The sequence below is a fragment of the Acartia tonsa genome, chromosome 5 (assembly GCF_053477335.1).
Source record: "Acartia tonsa isolate MP-2025a chromosome 5, ASM5347733v1, whole genome shotgun sequence".
Classification (NCBI taxonomy): Eukaryota; Metazoa; Arthropoda; class Copepoda; order Calanoida; family Acartiidae; genus Acartia; species Acartia tonsa.
The window spans coordinates 48,639,805-48,666,567 of NC_137264.1; the positions used below are offsets into that span (position 1 = coordinate 48,639,805).

Sequence of the window (26,763 nt, forward strand, 5' to 3'; positions counted from 1 at the left end):
TAGAGGCCTTTAGGAGCGTAGACGCTAGATCTTTTAAATAAAGTAATAGGATATCTGTAAGTCCGCTATGGTTCTCCTTTACAGGTAGCCGCTAGTAGACTTAAATGCATTGATAATAGGTAGTTAGGATAATATATTCATTATTTTTCTTAGGAATGTATGTTTTTGTACGTTTTTTTACTTTTTTTATGTACGTAACGTATTTTTTTGTGTACGTTATATACGTTTTTTATTTTCAAAATTGGCTGGCCAGTCTGCATTTGAGTTTTTAATTAAATCATAAATTGTTGGAGGTAGACTAAAAATAATAATCTTGCGTAAGCTAAAAAAAAACTTTGGAAGACAGTATTTTAAACTTTTTTAGTAGCGAAGCTACTCTATAATTTGAAATGTCCGTATGTCTGAAACGTTTTGGGGGAAACGTGATTTTCTTAGCTCCTATAAAAGATAGACAGCTGAAATTTTTAGTGTAGATTTCTATGACATATGCCCATCTAATCTATACTTTGTTTATCCATCTGTCATTTGTTTGGGGTGCTAGATCGATTCCTAGATTTTCAAGTTTTCGTGATTTTCTCAATACTTTTTTAAGATAGAGGGCTGAAATTTTCAGGGATTAATCAATTTTACATTCTACATATTTTCATCGAGTTTTATTAAAAATTCATCTATTAATTGGGATGCTAGAAGATCGATTCCTAGATTTTTAAGTTTTCGTGGTTTTCTCTGTTCCTATTCAGGAATAGGATTGACGACTGAAATCATCAGGAATTGAATATACTCATATTCTACATATTTCCATCAAGTTTCATTAAGATTTGTCTATTAATTATGGTGCTAGATCTATTTCTAGATTTATAATTTTTCATGATTTAAAGGTTGCGTGATTTTGTAGTTATCGCCATTTCCCTATTTCATCAAATATATTGGATGACACTGCACTATAGTTAATTTTTCGCCGATATTTATTCATAATTTTTGAGCTTCGCTACTTATGGATGTTGTCATCCTTGTTTATTTACTTACTCAATGTTTAGGTAGAAATGGAATTTTTAGCCATCATTTTCTTGGATATGGTCTAAAAAATAAAAAGAAGGTACCTTTCAACTATTTTAATTTATCTCGACAGTCATTTTTAGTAAAGTGAAGTGATGTTGTACGTAAAAAACTTAAAAACTTAAAGCATATGTGGGAGGGGGGATAATATGAACAAAATAAAGAGTCATGAAAATATTTTTCCTATTTTTTCTTCCTCGCTGGAAAAAACTAGGAGGGGGAATAAAGGGGGGGGGGGTAATGCAACCATCTCGTAATCAGTGAGCAAATCAGAGTTGGCATAAAAAAACCACGTGGTTTAAATCAAGGGGTTTAAACCAAAAAAACCAAGCTTAAAAAAAACAAAGGTGGGATGGTTTAAATGGTTTTTAAAAAAAAAAATATTTATACAAAGGCTTATCTTTCCAGTTATATCTTTTCATAACGTAAATAATACAGTAAATAACTGTCAGTCAGGGTCGTCAAATCGGGCGGGCGGTTTTGGGCGGGTGGTTTTGGGCTGCCCTTGTTCGGGTCCTTTTGGGCAGATTTGGGCACCCCCCGTTTCGGGGATGAGAAAAAGGGGGAGGGGGTGAAAAAAGAGGGGGGGGGGGGGCTGGCCTATAATTTGGATATTATTTTTAAAAACCAAAAAAAAACCTGGTTTTTATTTTTAAAAAACCCAAAAACCTGGTTTTTATTTAAAAAAAAACCAAAAAACCTGGTTTAAACCAAAAAAAAACAAAACTGTTTTGTTCTTTAAAAAAAAACCCCGTTTTTTTCCACCTGTAGCAAATGGCACTTAGAATTCGAATTTCCATCTGAAGCATGAGTAATCCTTGGTAGGTCTATTTTCCCTAAATCGAACATAAAGTTGGTAAAGTAACGGCTAACGGATGGCGGCTCAGCCGTTTTGCCATTTTTTTGGTATCAATATTGCAAATTAGTCACGAAACCTATCTCCACATAAACTCTTTTCCACTCCAAAACGCTATCAAACGGTTCTAGACGGTAGCTGTTGGTACTAGAAGTTTTAAAAATGGTTATTGCTATCATTTAACATGAATTAAACCAAAAATATGTTTTAAAAAGTTGATTACTACGTAATTGATGATGGATTTACCCTGAAAATAGGCAAAAAAACGGCTGAGCCGCCAGCCGTTACTTTTCCAACTTTTTGTTCGATTTAGGAAAAATAGACCTACCAAGGATTACTCATGCAAAAGTTCAGAACTCGAATTCTAAGTGCCATTTGCTCACTGATTACGAGATGGTTGCATTAAACCCCCCCCCCCTCCCTTTGCAGCGGGGAAAAATATGAATCTTGTGCAGAACTTAGACCCCTGTATTATTATACTAGCCTCTACGGGCCCTTAAGGAGGGGGAGTTGAATTCGATAACCAATTTTTTTATTTTAGATTTAAAAGAAAAAAACTTATGGGGGGAATTTTTTTTCTTGGGGCGATTTCTCTTTGGAGGGTTTAGGTACCCTCCCCAACAATAGTTATAAACATTCCCAGTACCTATGAAAAGCTACTCTGTAAAGAAGAACTATATCGGTTAAGCGGTTAGCGAGATCCTTTGGTACAAAGTACAAACAATAAACATGCAGTTGCTTTATTAGACGGATTTGTGATTTATGACTTCTGTCCATTTATGATTGTTTTGTGACATTTATATGCTGTCATCCTTGTTTACTTCAAAGTTTTTTTGTTTTGTTTTAGGTTACAATATTGGGGCTCGAACACAGTCTTGGACACTTTCATTTAGTTGGCGTCAAGTTGGGATATAATCCTATGAAAGCCAAAGGTAATTTTCTCAGGGATTCACGCATATGGCAATGAATTTCATATTATTCCTCCAAAAAAAAAATTTTTTTTAAGAGGGGGGGGAAGTTTTGCCACTTTCGCGTAATCTGTGATTATTAGGCTAGGTATTGATGTGAGACTATAGGTTATTTGGGATAAAAGTTTACTTTTGGGTAGTACTTCACGTATATTTAATCATTTTTTGGATAGGTCTCCAGGTTCAGGTGCTGCAGGCTGGAAGGTGGTTTCTGGACAGGTAAAAAAAATTTAAAATTTTTGTTTGAAGAGTTAGAGATCAAATTATTAAACAAAATATGCATTTTTATGGATATTATCGACATATAAGAAGAAAAAAATTAAAATCGGCCTCCAGGCTCAGGTGCTGCAGCCTCCAGGTCGACTCTGGACAGGTAAAAAATCAAATTTTTTATTTGAAGAGTTAGAGGACAACTTAAAAAACAGAATATGCATCTTTTTTGATGTTATTGACATATTTGAAGAAAAAATTCAAATCGGCCTAAAGGTTCAGGTGCTGTAGGCCCCTAGGTCCACTCTGGAAAGGAAAAAATAAAAAAAATTTATTTGAAGAGTTAGAGGTCAACTTATAAAACAGAATATGCATATTTTTTTATATTATTGACATATTTGAAGAAAAAATTAAAATCGGCCTACAGGTTCAAGTGCTGCAGGCCTCCAGGTCCACTTAGGACAGGTAAAAAAACAAGTTTTTTATTTGAAGAGTTAGAGGTCAACTTATAAAACAGAATATGCATATTTTTTGATATTATTGACATATTTGAAGAAAAAATTAAAATCGGCCTCCAGGTTCAGGTGCTGCAAGCCTCCAGGTCCACTCTGGACAGGTAAAAAAACATGTTTTTTATTTGAAGAGTTAGAGGTCAACTTATAAACAGAATATGCATATTTTTTTGTTATTATTGACATTTTTGAAGAAAAAATTAAAATCGGCCTCCAGGTTCAGGTGCTGCAGGCCTCCAGGTCCACTCTGGACAGGTAAAAAAACAAGTTTTTTATTTAAAGAGTTAGAGGTCAACTTATAAAACAGAATATGCATATTTTTTTATATTATTGACATATTTGAAGAAAAAATTAAAATCGGCCTCCAGGTTCAAGTGCTGCAGGCCTCCAGGTCCACTTAGGACAGGTAAAAAAACAAGTTTTTTATTTGAAGAGTTAGAGGTCAACTTAAAAAACAGAATATGCATATTTTTTTGTTATTATTGACATATTTGAAGAAAAAATTAAAATCGGCCTCCAGGTTCAGGTGCTGCAAGCCTCCAGGTCCACTCTGGACAGGTAAAAAAACATGTTTTTTATTTGAAGAGTTAGAGGTCAACTTATAAACAGAATATGCATATTTTTTTGTTATTATTGACATTTTTGAAGAAAAAATTAAAATCGGCCTCCAGGTTCAGGTGCTGCAGGCCTCCAGGTCCACTCTGGACAGGTAAAAAAACAAGTTTTTTATTTGAAGAGTTAGAGGTCAACTTATAAAACAGAATATGCATATTTTTTGATATTATTGACATATTTGAAGAAAACATTAAAATCGGCCTCCAGGTTCAGGTGCTGCAGGCCTCCAGGTCCACTCTGGACAGGAAAAAAATAAAATTTTTTATTTGAAGAGTTAGAGGACAACTTACAAAACAGAATATGCATCTTTTTTGATGTTTTTGACATATTTGAAGAAAAAATTAAAATCGGTCTCCAGGTTCAGGTGCTGCAGACCTCTAGGTCCGCTCTGGACATGTAAAAAATAAACAGAATATGCATATTTTTTTGTTATTATTGACATATTTGAAGAAAAAATTAAAATCGGCCTCCAGGTTCAGGTGCTGCAGGCCTCCAGGTCCACTCTGGACAGGTAAAAAAACAAGTTTTTTATTTGAAGAGTTAGAGGTCAACTTATAAAACAGAATATGCATCTTTTTTTGTATTATTGACATTTTTGAAGAAAAAATTTAAGTCAGCCCCCAGGTTCAGGTGCTGCAGGCCTCCAGGTCCACTCTGGACAGGTAAAAAATATAATTTTTTATTTGAAGAGTTAGAGGACAACTTACAAAACAGAATATGCATCTTTTTTGATGTTTTTGACATATTTGAAGAAAAAATTAAAATCGGTCTCCAGGTTCAGGTGCTGCAGACCTCTAGGTCCGCTCTGAACATGTAAAAAATAAAAGGGGGAGGTCATTTTCTAGTAAATTCCGTAAAGGTGTGTGTTTTAAGGCCTAAAAATAGTAGTAGAACGCTAAGGTGCTCTAGATATATGTATTCCCTATTGAATAGAACAATAGGGAAAAATTTTTTTTTTTTTTTGATTACCGTATCTGGAAATTCTTTTAAAAATACGAAATTTCTATCAAACGCTTTGATTTACATAAATTAACCCTAAAAATGAACCTAACCTTAATTTTCTCAGAAACCATTTGATCAATAGAGTTGATTTCTTGAACTAAAGCTTTTATGAGTATGAACATCTCATGGTTTCGAAGTCAACCCTCTACCCCCACCCCCTAGCCCTCCGGGGCTAAAAAAAAACCCTGGAAATGAACCTAACCCTAATTATCTCAGAAACCATTTAATCAATAGAGATGATTTCTTAAACTTAAGTTTTAAGCTTAAAAACTTACTTATAGTTTCGAAGTTACCCTCCTGTTACCAACCCCTAGCCCTCTGGGGCTCAAAAAAAACCTGGAAATGAACCTAACCTTAATTATCTCAGAAACCATTTGATCTATAGAGATGATTTCTTAAACTTAAGTTTTTAAGCTTATAAACTTACTTATAGTTTCGAAGTTACCCTCCTGCCGCCAACCCCTAGCCCTCTGGGGCTCATAAAAACCCTGGAAATAAACCTAACCTTAATTTTCTCAGAAACAATTTGATCAATTGAGATGATTTCTTAAACTTAAGTTTTTAAGCCTATTTACTTACTTATAGTTTTGAAGTTACCCTCCTGCTGCCAAACACTAGCCCTCCGGGGCTCAAATTAACCCTAAAAATTACCTAACCTTAATTTTCTCAGAAACCATTTGATCAATAGAGATGATTTCTTAAACTTAAGCTTTTATGGTTATAAACTAACTTCTAGTTTAGAATTCATCCCCCTGTTACCAACCCCTAGCCCTCTGGGGCTCAAAAAAACCCTAAAAATGTACCTAACCTTAATTTTCTCAGAAACCATTTGATCAATAGAGTTGATTTCTTGAACTAAAGCTTTTATGAGTATGAACATCTCATGGTTTCGAAGTCAACCCTCTACCCCCACCCCCTAGCCCTCCGGGGCTAAAAAAAACCCTGGAAATGAACCTAACCCTAATTTTCTCAGTAACCATTTGATCAATAGAGTTAATTTTCAAACTTAAGTTTTTATGCTTATTAACTTACTTATAGTTTCGAAGTTACCCTTCTATGGCCAACCCCTAGCCCTCTGGGGCTCAAATTAACCCTTAAAATGAACCTAACCTTAATTTTCTCAGAATCCATTTGATCAATAGAGATGATTTCTTAAACTTAAGCTTTTATGCTTATAAACTAACTTCTAGTTTAAAATTAAAAGTAACGTTAAGTTTAGAAGTCACCCTACTGCCGCCAACCCCTAGCCCTCTGGGGCTCAAATTAACCCTAAAAATTATCCTAACCTTAATTTTCTCAGAAACCATTTGATCAATAGAGATCCTTTCTTAAACTTAAGCTTTTATGCGTATAAACTAACTTCTAGTTTAAGATTCAGCCCCCTGCCACCAACCCCTAGCCCTCTGGGGCTCAAAACTGCCTAAAATGAACCTAACCTTAATTTTTTCAAAAACTATTTGACCAATAGAGATGATTTCTTAGACTTAAGCTTTCATACTTATAAACTATCTTTTAGATTAGAAGTCACCCCCCCTGCCCCTAACCCATAGCCCTCCGGGGCTTAAATTAACCCTAAAAATGAACCTAACCTTAATAATCTCAGAAACCATTTGATCAATAGAGATGATTTCTTAAACTTAAGCTTTTATGTTACCCTCCTGCTGCCAACACCTAGCCATTCGGGGCTCAAATTAACCCTAAAATTGAACCTAACCTTAATTTTCTCAGAAACCATTTGGTCAATAAAGCAGATTTCTAGGACTTTTATGGTTTAGAAGCCCCCCTAGCCCCCCATTGCTCAAAAAAACCCTAAAAATTAACTTGATTTTCACAGAAGCCATTTGATCAATAGTGCAGATTATTTTTGTCTAAAGCTTATATGATTATAAAATAACTTTTAGTTTGAAAGTTTCTTAACCTCAGTAACCACATTATTAAATGTTCAGATGAAAGTTTAAGATATCGTTTCTATTGATCAAATGGTTTCTGAGAAATTTAAGGTTAGGTTAATTTTTAGGGTTAATTTGAGCCCCGGAGGGCTAGGGTTTGGCAGCAGGAGGGTAACTTCAAAACTATAAGTAAGTTAATAGGCATAAAAACTTAAGTTTAAGAAATCATCTCAATTGATCAAATGCTTTCTATGAAAATTACGGTTAGGTTCATTTCCAGGGTTTTTTTGAGCCCCGGAGGGCTAGGGGGTGGGGATAGGGGGTTGACTTCAAAACCATGAGATGTTCATACTCATAAAAGCTTAAGTTTAAGAAATCATCTCTATAGAACAAATTGTTTATGAGATAATTAAGGTTAGGTTAATTTCCAGGGTTTTTTATGAGCCCCAGAGGGCTAGGGGTTGGCGGCAGGAGGGTAACTTCAAACTATTAGTAAGTTTATAAGCATAAAAACTTAAGTTTAAGAAATCATCTCTATAGATCAAATGGTTTCTAAGATAATTAAGGTTAGGTTCAGTTCCAGGTTTTTTTTTTGAGCCCCAGAGGGCTAGGGGTTGGCAGCAGGAGGGTAACTTCGAAACTATAAGTAAGTTTATAAGCTTAAAAACTTAAGTTTAAGAAATCATCTCTATAGATCAAATGGTTTCTGAGATAATTAAGGTTAGGTTCATTTCAAGGTTTTTTTGAGCCCCAGAGGGCTAGGGGTTGGTAACAGGAGGGTAACTTCAAAACTATAAGTAAGTTTTTAAGCTTAAAACTTAAGTTTAAGAAATCATCTCTATTGATCAAATGGTTTCTGAGATAATTAGGGTTAGGTTCATTTCCAGGGTTTTTTTTAGCCCTGGAGGGCTAGGGGGTGGGGGTAGAGGGTTGACTTTGAAACCATGAGATGCTCATACTCATAAAAGCTTTAGTTCAAGAAATCAACTCTATTGATCAAATGGTTTCTGAGAAAATTAAGGTTAGGTTCATTTTTAGGGTTAATTTATGTCACTTTAAGCAAATCAAAGCGTTTGATAGAAATTTCATATTTTTTTTAGAATTTCAAGGTACGGTAATAAAAAAAAAAAAAAATTTTTCCCTATTGTTCCATTCAATAGGGAATACATATATCTAGAGCACCTTAGCGTTCTACTACTATTTTTAAGCCTTAAAACACACACCTTTACGGAATTTACTAGAAAATGACCTCCCCCTTTTTTATTTAAAGAGTTAGAGGACAACTTAAAAAACAGAATATGCATCTTTTTTGATGTTATTGACATATTTGAAGAAAAAATTCAAATCGGCCTAAAGGTTCAGGTGCTGTAGGCCCCTAGGTCCACTCTGGAAAGGAAAAAATAAAAAAAATTTATTTGAAGAGTTAGAGGTCAACTTATAAAACAGAATATGCTTCTTTTTTTAGGGTAAGGGGGGGGGAATTTCGGTATTTTTTCTTTTTTTTTGAAAAAAAATAGGGTAAATATTAATATTTTTAAATGAAACCAAGACCGGTAGAAAGCTTATGGAAAGGACTATCAGGTCCTTTAAGGACGTTATCCTAGGACTTTTAGAAGTTTGCCGAAAATGACTGCAAAAAAGTTACCGAAAATTCCCCACCAGCGGGGGAATTTTCGGTAATTTTTTTCAACCTAAAAAAAATCGATGAAAAACGGCCAAACAGCCAGTCGAACATAAATAATCATAATTAGTATAGGTTATAGGGATTATCCACAAAAAATTTCATAATGATCGGACTATTCCTTCTATGTTAAAAATGAATTTTTTTGAAAGATCGAATTTTCGATTTTTTTTTATAAATTTTTTTTTTTAAAAACTTAAAATTAATATAAGAAAAAAACGTATTTTATTACTTTTTAGGCCTGATCCTAAAAAAGCTCACATTGAACTATAGATTTAGACCAAAAAACATGAAAATTGATTAAAAATTGACCTCAATAATCGAATTTGAAGCAAAAGTGTCATCTTTGCAAAAAATCTTGACTACATTTTAACCTTAAAAAAATCGATGAAAAAAGGCCAAATGACCAAACAAGCGTAATAAATCATAATTAGCATAGGTTATTGGGATTAACCACAAAAAAATTCATAAAGATCGGACTATTCCTCCTATGTCAAAAATATTTTTTTTCAAAGGACCAGAAATTATGATTTTTTCCTTGCAAAAATTTGCTTCAAAAAATAAAATTAATTTTTTTTTGTTTTTTATCTGTTCTATTCATTTTTAGGCCTAATTCTTAAAAAGTCCATATGGAATAATACATTTGACAAAAGAAAACATGAAAACATGACCTTAAAAGTTGAATTTTAATTTCTTTTGAAATTACCGAAATTTCCCCCGGCGCCAACTTTGGTCATTTTAGAAAAAAATATTACCCCGATTTTAAAGCTCTCAACAGATTTGGAAAGAGCGGGCAATTCTTAGTTCAAATGGTTTTTACAGATCAGCTCTAGGTCTTACCAATTTTTGTGTGCGTCGATCTTTACACACCTACTAAAAAATTTTTGAAAAAAAAATTTTTTTCGTCCGACTTTGAGACCCAATAAGTACCCTTAATATTCATCTCACAATTTTTTTTTATTAGAGATTTTTTATTTTGGGGGGGGGGGTATTTTATACTTTTTTGTAGGCAATTTAATAAGGAACAAATTTGCTTTTATGTTTTTTTCTGTCATTTGAAAGAAACATGGAGAAAAAGGTCATTTAATGAAGGTAGGTCGAAATTACCGAAAATAGCCCCTTACCGAAACTTCCCCCGCCTTACCCTATATTATTGACATAATTGAATAAAAAATTAAAATCGGACTCCATGTTCAGATCCTGCAGGCCTTCAGGTTATTTTGGAATATAGAAGAAAGATTTCGAAATGGAATAAGTTTAAAACTTAAAATATAGTTATATAGTGAAATTTAAGGACCTGGAGCCTGTCTGGACACACATTTTGAAGCCTTAAATGATTAATTTTACTATATTATCTTATTTTAATCATTTTTTAAATACATACCTTTCTTCTAAATTCAAAAATTACCTGGATATTTGCCTGGCCAATGGCGAACAGCGGTCACTGGGATCCATCAAAAAGTTTCAATGAATATGATAACTACCAGGTTTAAATAAATATAGAATAGAAAAAAAAGTAGGGGGGAAATCAAATAAATAGGAAATATACCTGAAAATAGTCTCTAAAGTTCACCTGGAAGCCTGCAGCACCTGAACCTGGACGCCAATTTTATTTTTTTTCTTCAAATATACATGTTACATCTAAAAAGATGCTAATGTTGTTTTAAAAACTGACCTCTAACTCTTCAAATAAAAAACTTGATTTTTTACCTGCCCAGAGTGCACCTGGAGGCCTGCAGCACGTGAACCTGGAGGCTAATTTTAATTTTTTCTTCAAATATGTCAATAATAACAAAAAAATGCATATTCTGTTTTATAAGTTGACCTCTAACTCTTCAAATAAATTTTTTTTTTTACCCGTCTTCAGTTGACCTGGAGGCCTGCAGCACCTGAACCTGGAGGCCGATTTAAATTTTTTCTTCAAATATGTCCATAATATAAAAAAATATGCATATTCTGTTTTATAAGTTGACCTCTAACTCTTCAATAAAAAAATTTTACCTGTCCAGAAACCACCTTCCAGCCTGCAGCACCTGAACCTGGAGACCTATGCAAAAAATGATTAAATATACGTGAAGTACTACCCAAAAGTAAACTTTTGTCCCAAATAACCTATAGTCTCACATCAATACCTAGCCTAATAATCACGGATTACGTGAAAGTGGCAAAACTTCCCCCCCCCCCACAGTGGGATTTTTGGTCATTTTTTAAATTTCCTCAATTTTGAGTTAAATGTCCCAGGGGCTAGTATTACCATTTAAAAGTTGCCATGCGACATATTCTTTTATATACTACAAAATTAGGCAAAATACAGCCGTTTTGCTGAACGTGGTCAAAGGAATATTTTTAAAAAGTTAATTTTTTCATTAAAATCATCATACATTGCTTTTCCTACTTTTTCCTAGAATAAATTGGTGTAAAAATCTGATTAAATGATATGTAACAATATTTCATTGATATATACAGATGTTTCTACTTTAAAATGCAAAGAAAAATAAGAAAAGTTGTCATAAATCTGTAATTTAAAATCCAAGAACACCTAATATTGCATCTTAAAATAACATGTATTTTTTACGTTTAAAGGTTTTTCTCACTTGGGGCTACGAGGTGCCAAAAGTTATTTAGGCCCTGATTAAATTCAAGTATTCATAATTCAAGATTAGTTCTTAACTCTTGGCACCTCGTAGCCCCAAATGAGAAATCCAGCTTAGAAAATAGATACTGTGAAGTTGTATTAATATAAATTAAATACCATTATGAAGTCAAACTACTAAAAATTTATATAATTCAATAACACACATATTTAATCTTTACAGGTTACCTTCCGTTTTTAATAGCAAAGCTATTCTGTAAATGATACGTCCGTCCATCGGTACATCTGTCCATTAGAAATAGTATTAGGGAAACCTTGAATTTCTCGGACTTTATTACCATACTAAGAAGCATCCAGATTATGATTCAGTCATCGTAATGTCTAATGATCTGACAACCAGTTGATTTATATTTAAACAAGGATGACAACATTCATAAAAGCAAAGCTCTGAAACTGGGTGACAGACGAACATTAACTCTTGTAGAGCGTGAATATGTAAAATATAAATAAATAAGTCTTGACAAAATTTTGCCTAAATTTGTTGCAAAAGTTCTTAAATATAAAATACTGTTTAAGGGTATACTGACATTGTGAGGAATTGATTAAAGAGATGCTTCGTTTATATATAATAAAAGTTAAAAATCGACATGAACGTATAGACATTCTGTTAATGATTATAGGGTTGATATGCTTACCAAATCGTACAGAAAAAATACAGGAATCAATAGAACAATTCTAACATGCATAAGTTAACGAAAAAGCTAACGTTACGGACGCAGGGACGTACGGACCGACCCTAATTATAGAAAAGCTTCGCTGTAATTTTAGATAAAAAGCTTTTATTTGGAGTGGGGGAAGGGGGGTAAAGATTTACCTCATTGATGGTAATCTACTCTATATAAAACTAACGTCTGCGCCCCTATCATCTAGGGACTCTATATTCGAAGGGATATGGAAGGGATGAAAAATAGCTTAAAACAATACCCAGGCTTTTTTATAAAAAATAAAATAGCCTAAAACCATCCTTTAAGAAGCTTCCCTCTAAAGAAGAACCATATCGGTTCATTGGTGAGTTAGATCCTTCACTACACACAAAAAAAGCTTAGTACTTAATATTATAGGATATTCTGAAAATACATATACAATGATTATTATGAAATAGTTTTAGCCTTTAGAAACAAAGCTGCTAAATTTTTATAAATGTCTTCCTTTCTGTATTTCTGAAACATTTGAATTAAATTCTTAAATTTGATTTATAAGCCACTATTTTTTTCTGTCTGTACTTCAACTTTGTTTAAAATACTTGATTTATATTGTTTCTTTCCTTATAATGGCCTTGGTTTCTAAATTTACTGTAGGTATTGCTTAAACTTTCCATCCAACTATTAAAATTTTAAAATAACAAGGATGACAACATCCATTAAAGCGAAGCTCTGAGACGGTAGGAAAAACGAACATTAACACTTATAGATTGTCATAACTAATCAGAGCATAAATGTATAAAAGTTGAACAGAAATGCAAGTAAAAACTGAATAATTACAGGATAATTTTTAGGGACATACTTACATTTTTAGGACTTGATTATGGAGATGCTATGCTTATAACATTGTACTTTGTTGTCCTAGAAATCAGTATTCCAAAAATTAGATCAATCTGATAATTATATCATATAAAAACTTGTTGTTAAAAACAGTTAAAAATTGCCATGTTTAAAATGGACATTCTGGTTATGATTATAGAGTTGCTACGCATTCTAAATCGTACGTAACTACTACAGAAAATCACCATGCAAAGTATGATAAGTTTGATAGGACAATTCTAAAATGCCTATATTAATGAAAAAAAGTTATCCGTTCCGAACAGATGGACAGACGAATGGACCCTAATTATAGAAAAGCTTCACTTTTAAAAAAAAATTTACAATATAATAAGGATGACAACATCCATAAGTATTAAAGCACCAAAAAACTTGGAATAAACAAAAAGGCAAATTGAGTTATAGAGCAGTTGTTTAACATAAAAAAAGAGAGATAATATGCAAAAACTCTTTTGTAGCATGACAGATAAACGGACCAGATAATGTATAGATTAGATGTACATATATTTTAGCTGTGAAAATTACATTTCCCCCATAGCATTACGGACTGATATCATATGTTATATTTTTTTAATGTTTAAAAAGTCATATTTGATAATTAATAGCAGATAGTTATAAGAAAACGATCAACAAGGAAGTTAAAAAAAACTTTTGCATAAGTAATACCACGATACATTAAAAAAAAACTCTTAGATATCCTATAATACAGTGTGTTTTTTTATGAGAACTTTTTTGAAAGCAATTTTACCCCACTTAAAGTTATCAAAATTTAATGATTAATGGCTTATTTTCTTCGTTTCTTAATGCAATTGATAAAACAAACAAAAAATATTACAGTTTTTGTTTAAAAAGTACAGTAAAATGTAAAATTCAAAACTTAGGTGTCAACATCTAAAAATGGTTTTAGCGCATTTTTTCTTAGGTTCAAATCTTCTACCTTTTGCAAGAATGGCTACAAAATGTTGAGATATAGAGCTAAAAATTAATACAGATACTATTGGGGACATTTACTAGAATATATCAAGGTTTGAAGGCCATATCTCAATCAAGGAGGGAGTACTGGTCCCCCAAAGTCAACTACTGAAAATCCAATTTTTTTCTTGCAAAGGGTAGAAGATTTGAGCTTAAGAAAAATGCGCTAAACCCATTTTTAGATGTTGTCACCTAAGTTTTGAATTTTAGATTTTTCTGCACTTTTTAATAAAAAAACTGAAATTTTTTTTAATGTTCCATTAATTGCATTAAAAAACGAAGAAAATAAGCCATTAATCAATAAATTCTGATAACTATAAGTAGGGTAAAATTGCTTTCAAAAAAGTTCTCATAAAAAAAACAAACTGTATAAAGTAGTAAGATTTTTTTGTCTAAAGATTATGATCTCAGTGAATACTGAACCGATTGGATTTTCTAAATTAATCCTGTGTTGGTTTTATGCCTATTTATTCTCAAATTTAAGACTTGGGATGGGTTTAGGCTATTTTTCTAGCGCCTCGCTATTCCTTTGAATAAAAAGCCCCTGGACTCCAGAAGAATACAAGAATATTTTTACTGTAAACATCATTACTTAAAATCAGTATCGAATTGAGAATGCATATAAAATCTTGAAGAACATCACATTTTTTTCCTATTTTGTATGATGTATGTTTGCAGGGCTCGGCAGCCTGTATGCCTCAGGGAAACCATTTACAATTTTAAATATCATCTGAAAATTTGAACCTGACCCAAGTATGACAATCCCTCTTATCAAAAATCTTTTAAAGCATCAAAATGGGTTTAAATTTACGGCTTAGTCACAACTGATGCGCAGCTGCCGAGCCCTGTATACTATTTATTGATAACTTAGAATAATATATTATGTATATTAATCAAATACACCCTAAAAACTCTCCAAAAGTTTTAATTGAGGTCTCAGTCGATGTTAAAACAATTTTCTTTTTATTATGAATAATATCAGAAATTTCGAACTTTTAACCATATGAGTAGAGTAGTTCTAGGGACATTTTTCTTATATAAAATCACAATAATATGTATATAATATGTTATATTACATAAGCTATAACCTGTATATAAAAGGTTTTAACTTTATTTTTAGATAAAATAAGCTTTTGTTGGCGTTTGTGACCCATGAAGTTAAAAAATCCCCAAAACAGCCAAAAAACCCACTGTGCCCCCCCCTTGTCTAGCTGGAAATTAATGATTGATAATTTCTATGCCAAAATATTATTTGAATTGGTCCTTTTAAGATTAATTAAATGTAAGGATTAATGTCTTCAAAAATCAATAGACATTACTATGAAAGAAGCATTTTTTTTATAGCTATAAATTAAAAAAAACATGTTTTTCATATGGATCTTTTAAAAGAGGGATTATTCTATTTTAAAATCTCTTTTCGAAACAATTTGATTTTGTTATGTTTGGATTCTTTTAAAACACTTCTATTTTGTAGCAAAGCTAGGCTATTACATATTTTGTTCGTCTTATATTCTGTATAGCTGGTGGGAGATGTTATTTTCTCGGCTTATATCTAAGATAGTACCTACCTAGTCTACAAAGGGAGAGGTAGGTTTCGGGTAAAATCCGTAAAGTTGTGTGTTTTAAGGCTTAAAAATAGTAGTAGAACGACAATATTAACTAAATATGTGTATTTCTTATTGAAAAGAACTATAGACAAAAATATTTTTTTTAAAGTTAACATAAAGTTTTATCGTTCTACTACTGTTTTTAACACATAACCTTTTCGGATTTTACCCGAAACCTACCTCACCCTTTTAATGTGAAAATTCTTCTTGATGATTAGTTTCATGTCTTAAATAAGTTTTACCTTTTCTAAAAAGCTATGAGGGAGAAGGGGTAATTGGATATTTGTAGAGGAAATTTAATTTTCTTGGCTGCAAAATTGACCCTGCTAAAAGGGGGGGGGGGTAAAAAAATAAAAAAATATGTGGTTGAGGGGGGGGGGGGGATATAAAAATTTAGAGAACTGAAAGCATTTTTTTCCATTTTTCTTCCCTCTTTGGTGAAAAAAAATAATAAAATATAGAGTTCCGAAAATATTTTCTTTTTTATCCCATTCCTTGCTGGAAAAAACAAGAAGGGGAAAAAATAAAAAAAAATTGCAGCTGGGGAAAAAATGAATTTTGTGCAGAATATACACCCCTGCTGTTATTTGAAATAGGTTGGCAATTGATTTTTTTTATTAATTTTCTTCGCCTTTTTTACACAACGTAACCTGTATATAGTAGGGATGGAAGGGAAACAAATACTTATGTAATTTTAAAATTTACCATCATTCCGTTTGTTCCAAATACTTGATATAATATTTTAATAATTTTTTTTTCTTTTGATTTTTTTCATCCTTGTTTTATTTTAGAAACTGGAGATTTGTGTCACATAGATGGATCAAGCAAAATATTGAATTCAGCTCTCCAACAAGATAATATACTAAGGAATATACTTCTTTTTAGAAGACTTTAAAAGTAATTTGTTGAAATTATGAAATAAGTACCTAATTTATCTTTATTATATTTAAGGAAGGCAGGGTTGTATATTTTGCATGGGATCCCCAACTTAATGGGGAAGGGGGGGGGGGATAAAAATATGCATGAGTTGGGCAAATAATGAAGAAATAGAGAGTCATGAAAATATTTTTTCCAGTTTTTTACCCTTCTAGGGAGGAAAAGACAAGAAAAATTTGTGGAGGGGGAAAATGAATAAAATGAGTTCATCGTTGGAAAAAAAATATGGGGGTGGGTTAAATATTTTGCAGCAGGGGAAAAAATTAAATCTTGTTCAGAATTATACACCCCTGAAAGAAGGCCAAGGACCTAAACCAGTATATCTTACATATTAGCGTCATAGATTAGACAAAAAAAAAGATGTATAACTCTCTGTTTAGGCCTGGATTAGGGTTAGAAGAACTTTATAAAGAAGTTCAAGATAATATGACTAATGGATCTATTTTAATCATAGATAACCTTTCATTTTTATCCCTCCTTGGTTTTTCAGACAGGTAGGTTTTGTTTAAAGCCAACTTTTTCTAACATTAAGACTTCTCTGTCTGTAACGGACAGCTTTGATTGATGATTTCAATTTTCCTATTGATTTTAAATTCTAAAATGCTCATTTGATCAAATAACTCAACTAGACCTAAAAATGAATTAGGAATGAGTCTTTATAAGTTTGTCTAACTTTTTCGATAATTTTGCAAAAGGGGGGGGGAAAATGTGGTGACTCGTGCCACGACATACCAGCAATTTTATTTTGTGTGCTACTCCCTTAGTTTTAGAGATAATTGGGTGAAATCTTTTGGGCTGGGTCACTAATTACCCCAACTAGAGGTATCTTTCAAAAAAAACGGCGGCGGGTCCGCCGCTCCCGCCGTTCGCCGCCATTTTCCGCCGCCGCCAAGAAAATTTTTTTTATTGCATTTCTCGCCGAATTAGGCAATTTGGAATCATTTGAGACCATGTTATTTTTTTAAAAAATTTTTCCCCTTATAACCAACCCTGCGGGGGGACTCAGTCATTTTTTTCAAATTCTCGTTTATCAAGGTATATCTTAAATTCAGTGCCTCTCCTAAGCTTTTAAAGATATTGAGACAAAACCTTTTGAGGTAGATCAGTAAAAAATATTTGCATAAAAAATGGCGGCGATACCGCCGCTCCCGCCGTCCACTGCCATTTTCCGCCGCCGCCGCCAAAAATTTTTTTATTGCATTTCTCGCCGAATTAGGCAATTTGGAATCATTTGAGACCATGTTATTTTTTTCAAAAATTTTTCCCCTTATAACCAACCCTGCGGGGGGACTTAGTCATTTTTTTTCAAATTCTCGTTTATCAAGGTATATCTTAAATTCAGTGCCTCTCCTAAGCTTTTAAAGATATTGAGACAAAACCTTTTGAGGTAGATCAGTAAAAAATATTTGAATAAAAAATGGCGGCGGTACCGCCGCTCCCGCCGTCCACCGCCATTTTCCGCCGCCGCCAAAATTTTTTTTATTGCATTTCTCGCCGAATTAGGCAATTTGGAATCATTTGAGACCATATTATTTTTTTCAAAAATTTTTCCACTTACAAGCCGTCCTGTGGGCGGCGGAAAATGGCGGTGGATGGCGGGAGCGGCGGTATCGCCGCCATTTTTTATTCAAATATTTTTTTGCTGATCTACCTCAAAAGATTTTGTTTCAATATCTTTAAAAGCTTAGGAGAGGCACTGAATTTAAGATATACCTTAATAAACGAGAATTTGAAAAAAATGACCGAGTCCCACTGCAGGGTTGGTTATAAGGGGAAAAATTTTTGAAAAAAATAACATGGTCTCAAATGATTCCAAATTGCCTAATTCGGCGAGAAATGCAATAAAAAAAATTTTGGCGGCGGAAAATGGCGGTGGACGGCGGGAGCGGCTAATTCGGCGAGAAATGCAATAAAAAATTTTTTTTTGGCGGCAGCGGAAAATGGCGGCGAACGGCCCACAGGACGGCTTGTAAGGGGAAAAATTTTTGAAAAAAATAATATGGTCTCAAATGATTCCAAATTGCCTAATTCGGCGAGAAATGCAATAAAAAAATTTTTTTTGGCGGCGGCGGAAAATGGCGGCGAACGGCGGGAGCGGCGGACCCGCCGCCGTTTTTTTTGAAAGATACCTCTAGTTGGGGTAATTAGTGACCCAGCCCAAAAGATTTCACCCAATTATCTCTAAAACTAAGGGAGTAGCACCCAAAATAAAATTGCTGGTATGTCGTGGCACGAGTCACCACATTTTCCCCCCCCTTTTATTATACATTTTTAAAAGCAAAGCTTTTCTATAATTAGGGTCGGTCCGTACGTAACGAATAGCTCTTTTCGTTAATTTAGGAATGTTAAAAATGTCCTATCGATTTCAAACTTTGCATGATGATTCCTATAGGAGTTAGGTACGAGACAGAAAGCGAGGCAACTCCATGTATAATCGTTACCAGAAAGTCCGTACGTCCATTTTAAACATGTTGCTTTTAAACTTTTTTAACATAAAATTTTTATGTGATAAAATTATCCGATTGGTCTGATTTTTGGAATACTGATTCCTAGGACAACAAAGTACATTGTTATAAGTGAAGCATCTCTATAATCAAGTCCTAAAAATTTAAGTATGTTCTTAAACAATATCCTGTATTTATGCAGTTTTTCAGCAGATTTAATTACAATTTTGTTTCGTTCGACTTTTATACATTTATTTTCTAATTATTTAGTTCTGACACTTTTCAAGTGTTAATGTTCGTTTTTCCTACCGTTTCAGAGCTTCGCTTTTATGAATGTTGTCATCCTTGTTTATTATTAGTCAATATGAACCAACTATTTTTCGTTTTAAATGGAAATTTTCGGTCGAACTTTAAAAACAAAAGCATTGTCTTGCCTACCTGCGAAAGGTTTAGTTCACATACATAATGAAAGTCTAATGATAGCATTGAAAATTGTAACCAAACTGGTGAAAAATGATACCATCCTCCATTTTAATTAATTTCTGTATTTAATACTTATATAACCTTTAACAATATTTCTAATAATTTTGTATTTGAAAGTCTTTAACTAAAAATTATAACTAGGACTGTTATAAACATAAGTAGGTTATCAACAAATAGCTGTCAACATTTAAAAGAAAAGAACCTGAACTTTAATTTAGTTAAGAAATACAAATGCTGTAAGCTTGGTTTTAGTGTGTTAGTTTTTGTATTTGTTTACTGTAGTTTCAATTATGTGGATTCAATTTTGGCAGGTATTGCCAATAAATTATATGCTATTGGGTGTGTGAAGCAAGATTATAATTGTACAGAGCTGGATCTTTAAATCATTTTAGTGGTGAGCTAACTTTCCACCAATGAGAGCGCTGTGATTGGCTGAAATTCGGCTCACCCCGATCTGGCTCACCACTAAAATGATTTAAAGATCCAGCTCAGAACATTCTTTGAACTTGACAGTCTGACGGACTGTCCAACTTACATATATTGACTTGATTATTTCTTTTAATTCAGGGAGTTAAATATGTTTCTGCAGAAGTTATTATTAAAGTTGAACAACTTAGGTGAGAAAAGATTTTTTTTTTAGATAAATTTTCTTAATTAACTACAATTATGTCCATAAAAAAGTAATAATCTTGATTAAGTTCTTATCTATTAAGTAAATGGCTATCCTATCAGCATGTTTGCTATAGGGGTGGGGGGGGGGGGAAACATGTGGTTGGGGGGAAAAATTGTAAGAATTAAGAGAACTGAAAAAACTTTTTCCAATTTTCTCCCCTCCTTGGTGAAAAAAAACTAAAAGAATATGTGGGAGGGGGGATAATATAAGGAAGAAATTTAAGAGTTCTGAAAATATTTTTTCATTTTTTTCACTTCCTTGCTGGAAAAAAAAGGAAAGGGGGAAATTGGCAGCAGGGGAAAAAATGAAACTTGTGTGTTACACCCCAGCATTGCGGCAATGCTCATAAAAGAATTTCTATATCCGTTTATGCTTTTAAATTTATTAATGGATACAAAATCAGCAGAGTTATTTATCTTTTATTATCTTTACTAAATCCTATTTTATCTATTAATCAATATTTAGATGGACACTTAATTTGCACAGTTGTACCTTCAGTAAATTCTACACAACTCATTAACTATTTATCAAGGTAAGGCTCTTCTTATAGCAACTGCAGCTGATAAATGTATAGATGAGTAATACAGACAACTTCCTGTCCCAAGTAGTGGGGACCTTTTTCGCCTACTATCAAATTACTCTTGTTTTTTTTTGTAGCGAAGCTGTTGTTTCTATATTACCGACGTTATTGGCTGATTATTAAAGACCCAATTGAAATCAACACAGGTTCTTCACTATGTGCAAATGATCGTCCAAGGACCCTAGAGCATCGTTCATGTTAACTGAACGTGTTGCTAAATTACCCATAAATTATAGGCCAAGTAACTTCCAACAGACAAATAACCCATTGATTGCACAACCTTTGTCCAAAAGTACTATATATATGCATGGAAATGAGTTGCACCTGTTTACTGGCCAATGCATTACCCATATTATCACTTTCCTAGTGTCTCTCGCCAGACATAGAATCAGCAGATACCATTTGTCCGTCTCTAGTATGACCTAACCTGACTCGAACCCGACAAGCAGGCAAGGTACGCTGCAATTAACGCTTAAACTGCTGGTTAAAGCTTACATATGATATTATTACCTGACCATTTCTGTAGTATGGTTGGCAGGCGCTATATGAATTCCTAACTTTGTTTATAGGCTGGCAGATGTTGGAATAAGTGTTGAAGACATGAGAACAGGAAAATCAAGAGATGTGTCGGGGCATTTAACATTTCAATTCAGGAAAATTGCCAAGTTAAAAAAAAAATTTTAAAAAAGAGTATATTTTTGGTTATAACAAAGATGGTAACATTCTTACAAACGAAGCTCTATAATTCAAGTAATTATATTAGCAGAACTTTTGAGTTATTAAGCCTGGAAGTGGACAACATATTTATATAGCTGCTATGCTTTTCAAATTGTACCTTTCTGTTACAGGAATCATTATGTTATGTATTATCCTGACGGACTTACCGACCCTAACTATGGAAAATCTTCCAGAGAGAGAGAGGGGACAATGGGCTGATTATTACACTAGTCCCCAAAGTTTTATAATGACGATTTATTATTCGTTGGCCTAACATCTTTGGAGACTTTAGTAAATTTTGATTGAATAGTTTTGTATATCATCATTGGGATCTACATCAATTCATCGACCATTGACTTATTCCTTTTGATCCCTTTTTGAATTTTTAACAATTGTCAATTTGTTTTGAACAGGGAAGAGACTGGTGATATGAAAAATTGTGATTATCAATTCAGGGTTGAGGATAAAACTGTCAAAATATTTCCACCAGGAATGGATAAATTCATTGAAATAATTTGTTTTTAAGTAGCAGAGCTACTCTTTACTCATGTTTGTCCATTCCTTAAATCCGGATCGCTATCCGGAGCCGCACCAAAATCAAACGGCTCCGCATTCTTGTTCCCCCCCCCCCCCCCCCCACCTAGTTTTTCCCCCATGGAAGGAAAAAATGGAAAAATATTTCTAAAACTTCTTATTTCATTAATTTTTTCACCCCTCCCACAATTTTTTTTTTAGTTTTTATCTCAACGATGGGAGAAAAATGGAAAATGTTTTAAGAATTTTTTCCATTTCCTACCCCCCCCTCCTTGGTAAAAAAATGTGTGGTAGGAGGGATAAAATAAATAAAATATAGACTATAGAGTTCCATTTTTCCATTTTCCCCCCTACTTGGTGAGAAAAAACTAGGGAGGGGAAAAAAATAAATCTTGTGCAGAATATACACCCCTAATTTACTTTGAAGCTTTATGTTTCTAATATTTTGATTTTTTCTGTGCTTTGCAGTTAATGAATGTTTTCTTTCAAAATTTCTTTCGTAGATATTTAACTAATACATTTAATTAGGTACCTATAATTTAAATAATGAAACAAGTATTAACAATGAATTTCTATTTTAAGGGACATCTTCTGCTGTGTTATAAACATTGTACAATAAAACAACAACTGCACTGTGATCCCTTTTTAAAAATTACATATTTGTTATATTTTTTATCGCAAAAATTAGGGTTGGCAATCCGAATCCGGGATCCGGAATCCGCCCAATTTTCTTTTGATCAATTTTGGAATCCGAATCCGGAATCCGTTTTTTAATAGCGGATTCGGATTCTTAATATGTAGGCTAAAATTAGCGTCTTGAGTTTTTTCTTTCAACTCCCCCTTTTTGAAGGCAAAGATTATCATCATTAAATATAAAATCTTAAAATCTGGTGCGATTCTTGGAAGTGAATTATAGAGAACACCAAGAACATTAATTATAAGTACATATTTGGCACCTAAATTTTTTAAATTTTTTTTAAAGGCCTTTTAAAATATTGCTAGAATCCGGAATTCGCCAAAAATAAGAATCCGGAATCCGCGGGAATTCGCCATTTTTTGGACGGATTCTTGTAAGAATCCGAATCCGGTCCAAAAATTTGACGAATTGCCATCCCTAGTAAAAATATTGAGTTACGCCAACACTGGACTGCACCCACCAATTATGGGTATTTTGTAGTTAGGTCAAGTTGAGAGGTCTATATAAGTTTTATTATTCTAAGTTAGGACGTGCATCAGTTGGACTATGGGGATAGGTGCTGTGTAAATCATAAATACTGTGGAATCTAGTGTTGGTGTATTACAATTTAAAAATCTTTATTAAACTAGGTACCTAGGTATATAAAAAATTAAATTTTTTTTTCCAGAAAATAAAATGTATTTATAAGATTTTTTTGACCATCTGATTTAAAAACTATTCAAGGTATAATATTTTTTTTTATAGGATAATCTGTTTGCTTTTCGAATTCTAAGATTGATTTTAATATATAATTTTAACTATTCGTAATTGTTATGTAACTTGACATATAACAGGGGTGTATATTCTACATGGGATCCCCTGCTCAGGGGGGGGGGGGATAAAAAATAAGTGGTTGGAGGGAAAAAAAATGTAAAAATTAAGAAAACTGAAAACATTTTTTCCATTTCCTCCCCCTCCTTGGTAAAAAATAAAAAAATTTGTGGTAGGAGGGATAAAATAAATAAAATATAGAGTTCTTTTAATATTTTTCCATTTTCCCCCCCTACTTGGTGAGAAAAAACTAGGGGGGGAAAAAAAATAAAAAAATTTGTAGCAGGGGAAAAAAAATAAATCTTGTGCAGAATATACACCCCTGCATATAAGGTTCAAAACCCCGCAAATTCTAAGAAACTAGAAGCTCCTTTTTTAGTTAATTCATCTCGCTATTCGGCTAGGTGTCGTTGAATGAAGTAAAGCCAGGATGGGTTCTAGCTAGATGGAGATAACTATAATATTCTTATTATTACCTACTAGATGGTGTTGGAGGTATTGAAGCCAGGGTGGGTGGATAGAGAGGACTTCAATATTATTATAGTCAATATTTCTCTCACTAGATGGTGTTGGAGGTAGTGAAGTTAGGGTGGGTGGATGGAGGGGACTTTAATATTCTTATTATAGTTAATACTTTCTCTCACTAGATGGTGTTGGAGGTAGTGAAGCCAGGGTGGGTGGATGGAGAAGACTTCCCAATTTTCTCTGTTGACATTCATCCTAATGGACAAAAGTTTGCGACCGGTAGGTTTTTTTTATATAAATATTATGGCAGTAACAATGAATTATTTGCGGCAAGCATGTGACTAACATGTTATTAATTTAAGCATTGTCATTTTTTGTGCCTCTGGCAGCAGATTTTCGGTGGTCTCTTTTTTTAAGGATGTCACATTGAATTCATAATATCTTTCATATTTTGAAATATTTTCAAATATTTGCTACAAAATGTAAATCTCGTGTATATGTATAACTATTAACCAACAACTAAACTATTTCAAATTAGATAATTTTAATGGTTTAAGCTTTTTTTCTGCCCTTTCATATCCCTTCGAATATCTCTAGATACTAGGGACGCTGCCGCTACTCTTTTAAAAAATACTTGTCTTCTAAAAACTACACCTTGAAATGTTCTAAAATATTACCTCAAACCCCATCTATATCTTTCCCTAGGTGGACAGGGAAGTGACTGTGGCAGGATTGTCATCTGGAATATGGAACCTATCAGGTTAGCATGAGCTTTTTAAAGTAGATTATGTGTCATATTTTTAGAATTATTTCTACTTACAGTGTTTTTTTTACCTGAGCTGGATCTTTAAATCATTTAGTGGTGAGCCAGATCGAGGTAAGCCACCCCAATCTGGCTCACCACTTAAATGATTTAAAGATCCAGCTCTTTATTTATATAAGTATGAATCCTGGGTAGACTTTTTTTTGCTCCGCTACTTCTAAACAAAATATTCCTTGTTCTTGTTAATGTTAATATTTTGATATCATTACTAGTTACAGTGTTTTTTAACCTGTAATGAATCCTGGGTAGACTATTTTAGTCCCGCTACTTCTAAACAAAATATTACCTACTTGTTCTTGTTAATGTATTGTTTACAATTTATTAATTTTCTCCCCCCCCCCCCCCCCAATTTTTGCAGAAAAATCTCTTTAGTAGCTATAAATGTAAGGTGAGGGCGAGGGTAGGGCATTTTTTTTATCTTTCTGCAATCTTTGAACTTAATAGATACCTAGGTACCTATTGCATTGATTTTTTTTTACAGAAATGAGAAAGCCCAGAAAGATCCCAAAGTTCCTAAACAGCTGTGTCAAATGGAGAATCACCTTGCCTGTGTCAATTCTGTCAGGTTAGTTGGTCATTGTGTTAAACTAGAGTCATTTTTAAAAACAGTATCTACTGCTGCTATTTCGAGTGTGTGACATTAAAGGTATGAGTTTGGGGAAAACATCTCTAATAGAGGCGAAACTAGTTACCATGTCAACTTAAGATTTCCATTAAAACAACTTGATGTCAAAGGGTTAGTTGTGTTATGGTTGTTACTTTAATTATCAAAGGCAGCATTGTTATTATGGCAACAGGCAAATATTTTTTAGCTTCGCTCAAATGCTTAATCGAGCACAGAACACCCCCTTATTTTGAAATGAATTAAAAATAGAGGGGATAGGGGGTATTTTGTGGTGTTTCCCTCGGCCCCCCACCTTCAATTAATCAAATTCAGGAAGGAGGGTTGTTTATTTGCTCGTTGGCCACTTTATTGGGGGAAAGCACCGAAAAACCAGTTAATATCCATTTTGAAATATTGAAATATTTCAGATGGTCCGGAGATGGAAAATATTTAGCAAGTGCTGGAGATGATAAACTAGGAATTTATTCTTCTTAAAATATTTTTGTTTTCAAAGAGCTAAGCAAGTAAAAAATCTAGGGTTGACAATTTTTGGCCAATTTTGGAATCCGAATCCGGATTCGGAATCCGTTTTTTAATAGCGGATTCTGGATTCTTAATTGGTATGCTAAAATTAGCGTCTTGAGTTTTTTCTTTCAACTCCCGCTTTTTGAAGGCAAAGATTTTCATCATTATATATAAAATCTTTTAAAATCTGGTTCGATACTCGGAAGTGAATTATAGATGACACCAAGAACATTAATTTTTAGGACATATGTAGCACTTCATTTTTAATTTTTTTTTTAAAAAGCCTTATAAATACTGCTAGAATCCGGAATCTGCAAGGAATTCGCCACTTTTTTTGACGGATTCTTTTAAGAATCCGGAATCTGAATCCGGCCCAAAAATTCGACGGATTGCAATCACTAAAAAATCTTTAGGGAGGGGATGGGGAATTGGATGGGATGGGGTTGGAAGTTGAAGGACTGGGAATGTGGTGGTTATTGACTAGCTTTTAAACTTAAGCCAATGGATATCATATAGAATATGTCGTCAATTTAGGTTGCTAATATAGGTCCTCAGATATTGGTAATACAATCCTACTTGGGTGAGGATGGGATAAGAGGCGGAGAGGGGGGGGGGTCGTTTTATTAGCCAACTATGCGAAACATTTTATCAGGGCATTCGAGAATCTCTCACAATGTCCACGTCATCTTCGGTTGAAAATTAATTCCGAAGAAATTGCTGGATACTGCCTAAAACCGCCATGTTCTGGAAATGAATCCTTACATAAATTTTGGTTCTTGTAACTTTTCCCATTTACATAAAGCCTCCTGAGCTGTAATTGAAAGACTTCATATTCTAGTAAGTACATTATTGATATATTTAAATAATGAATAGAATATTTCCAGAAAGGCTAAAAGGATTTTGTATCCCTAAA

General features: G+C 33.2%; 2 protein-coding genes across 10 annotated transcripts in view; both read left to right on the top strand.

Annotated features, from left to right (window-relative positions):
• Elp6 (Elongator complex protein 6) overlaps positions 1–23,252 on the top strand; it is a 32,383-nt gene extending 9,131 nt beyond the window's left edge. The window contains exons 3-12 of the mRNA XM_080162000.1: positions 1,038–1,096; positions 2,760–2,844; positions 16,351–16,424; positions 16,874–16,989; positions 19,990–20,039; positions 20,561–20,627; positions 21,245–21,325; positions 21,803–21,880; positions 22,507–22,615; positions 23,045–23,252. Coding sequence (XP_080018126.1) covers positions 1,038–1,096; positions 2,760–2,844; positions 16,351–16,424; positions 16,874–16,989; positions 19,990–20,039; positions 20,561–20,627; positions 21,245–21,325; positions 21,803–21,880; positions 22,507–22,531 — 635 coding nt within the window. The 3' untranslated portion in view covers positions 22,532–22,615; positions 23,045–23,252. The remainder of the gene's footprint in view (positions 1–1,037; positions 1,097–2,759; positions 2,845–16,350; positions 16,425–16,873; positions 16,990–19,989; positions 20,040–20,560; positions 20,628–21,244; positions 21,326–21,802; positions 21,881–22,506; positions 22,616–23,044) is intronic.
• Positions 23,253–23,277: 25 nt separating this feature from the next.
• Hira (histone cell cycle regulator-like protein) overlaps positions 23,278–26,763 on the top strand; it is a 49,564-nt gene continuing 46,078 nt past the window's right edge. For all 9 annotated transcript variants that reach the window (XM_080161988.1, XM_080161989.1, XM_080161991.1 and 6 more), the window contains exons 1-5: positions 23,278–23,346; positions 24,081–24,177; positions 24,604–24,658; positions 25,203–25,286; positions 25,754–25,800. In XM_080161988.1, the coding sequence (XP_080018114.1) occupies positions 24,081–24,177; positions 24,604–24,658; positions 25,203–25,286; positions 25,754–25,800 (283 nt within the window). In that variant the 5' untranslated portion in view covers positions 23,278–23,346. The remainder of the gene's footprint in view (positions 23,347–24,080; positions 24,178–24,603; positions 24,659–25,202; positions 25,287–25,753; positions 25,801–26,763) is intronic.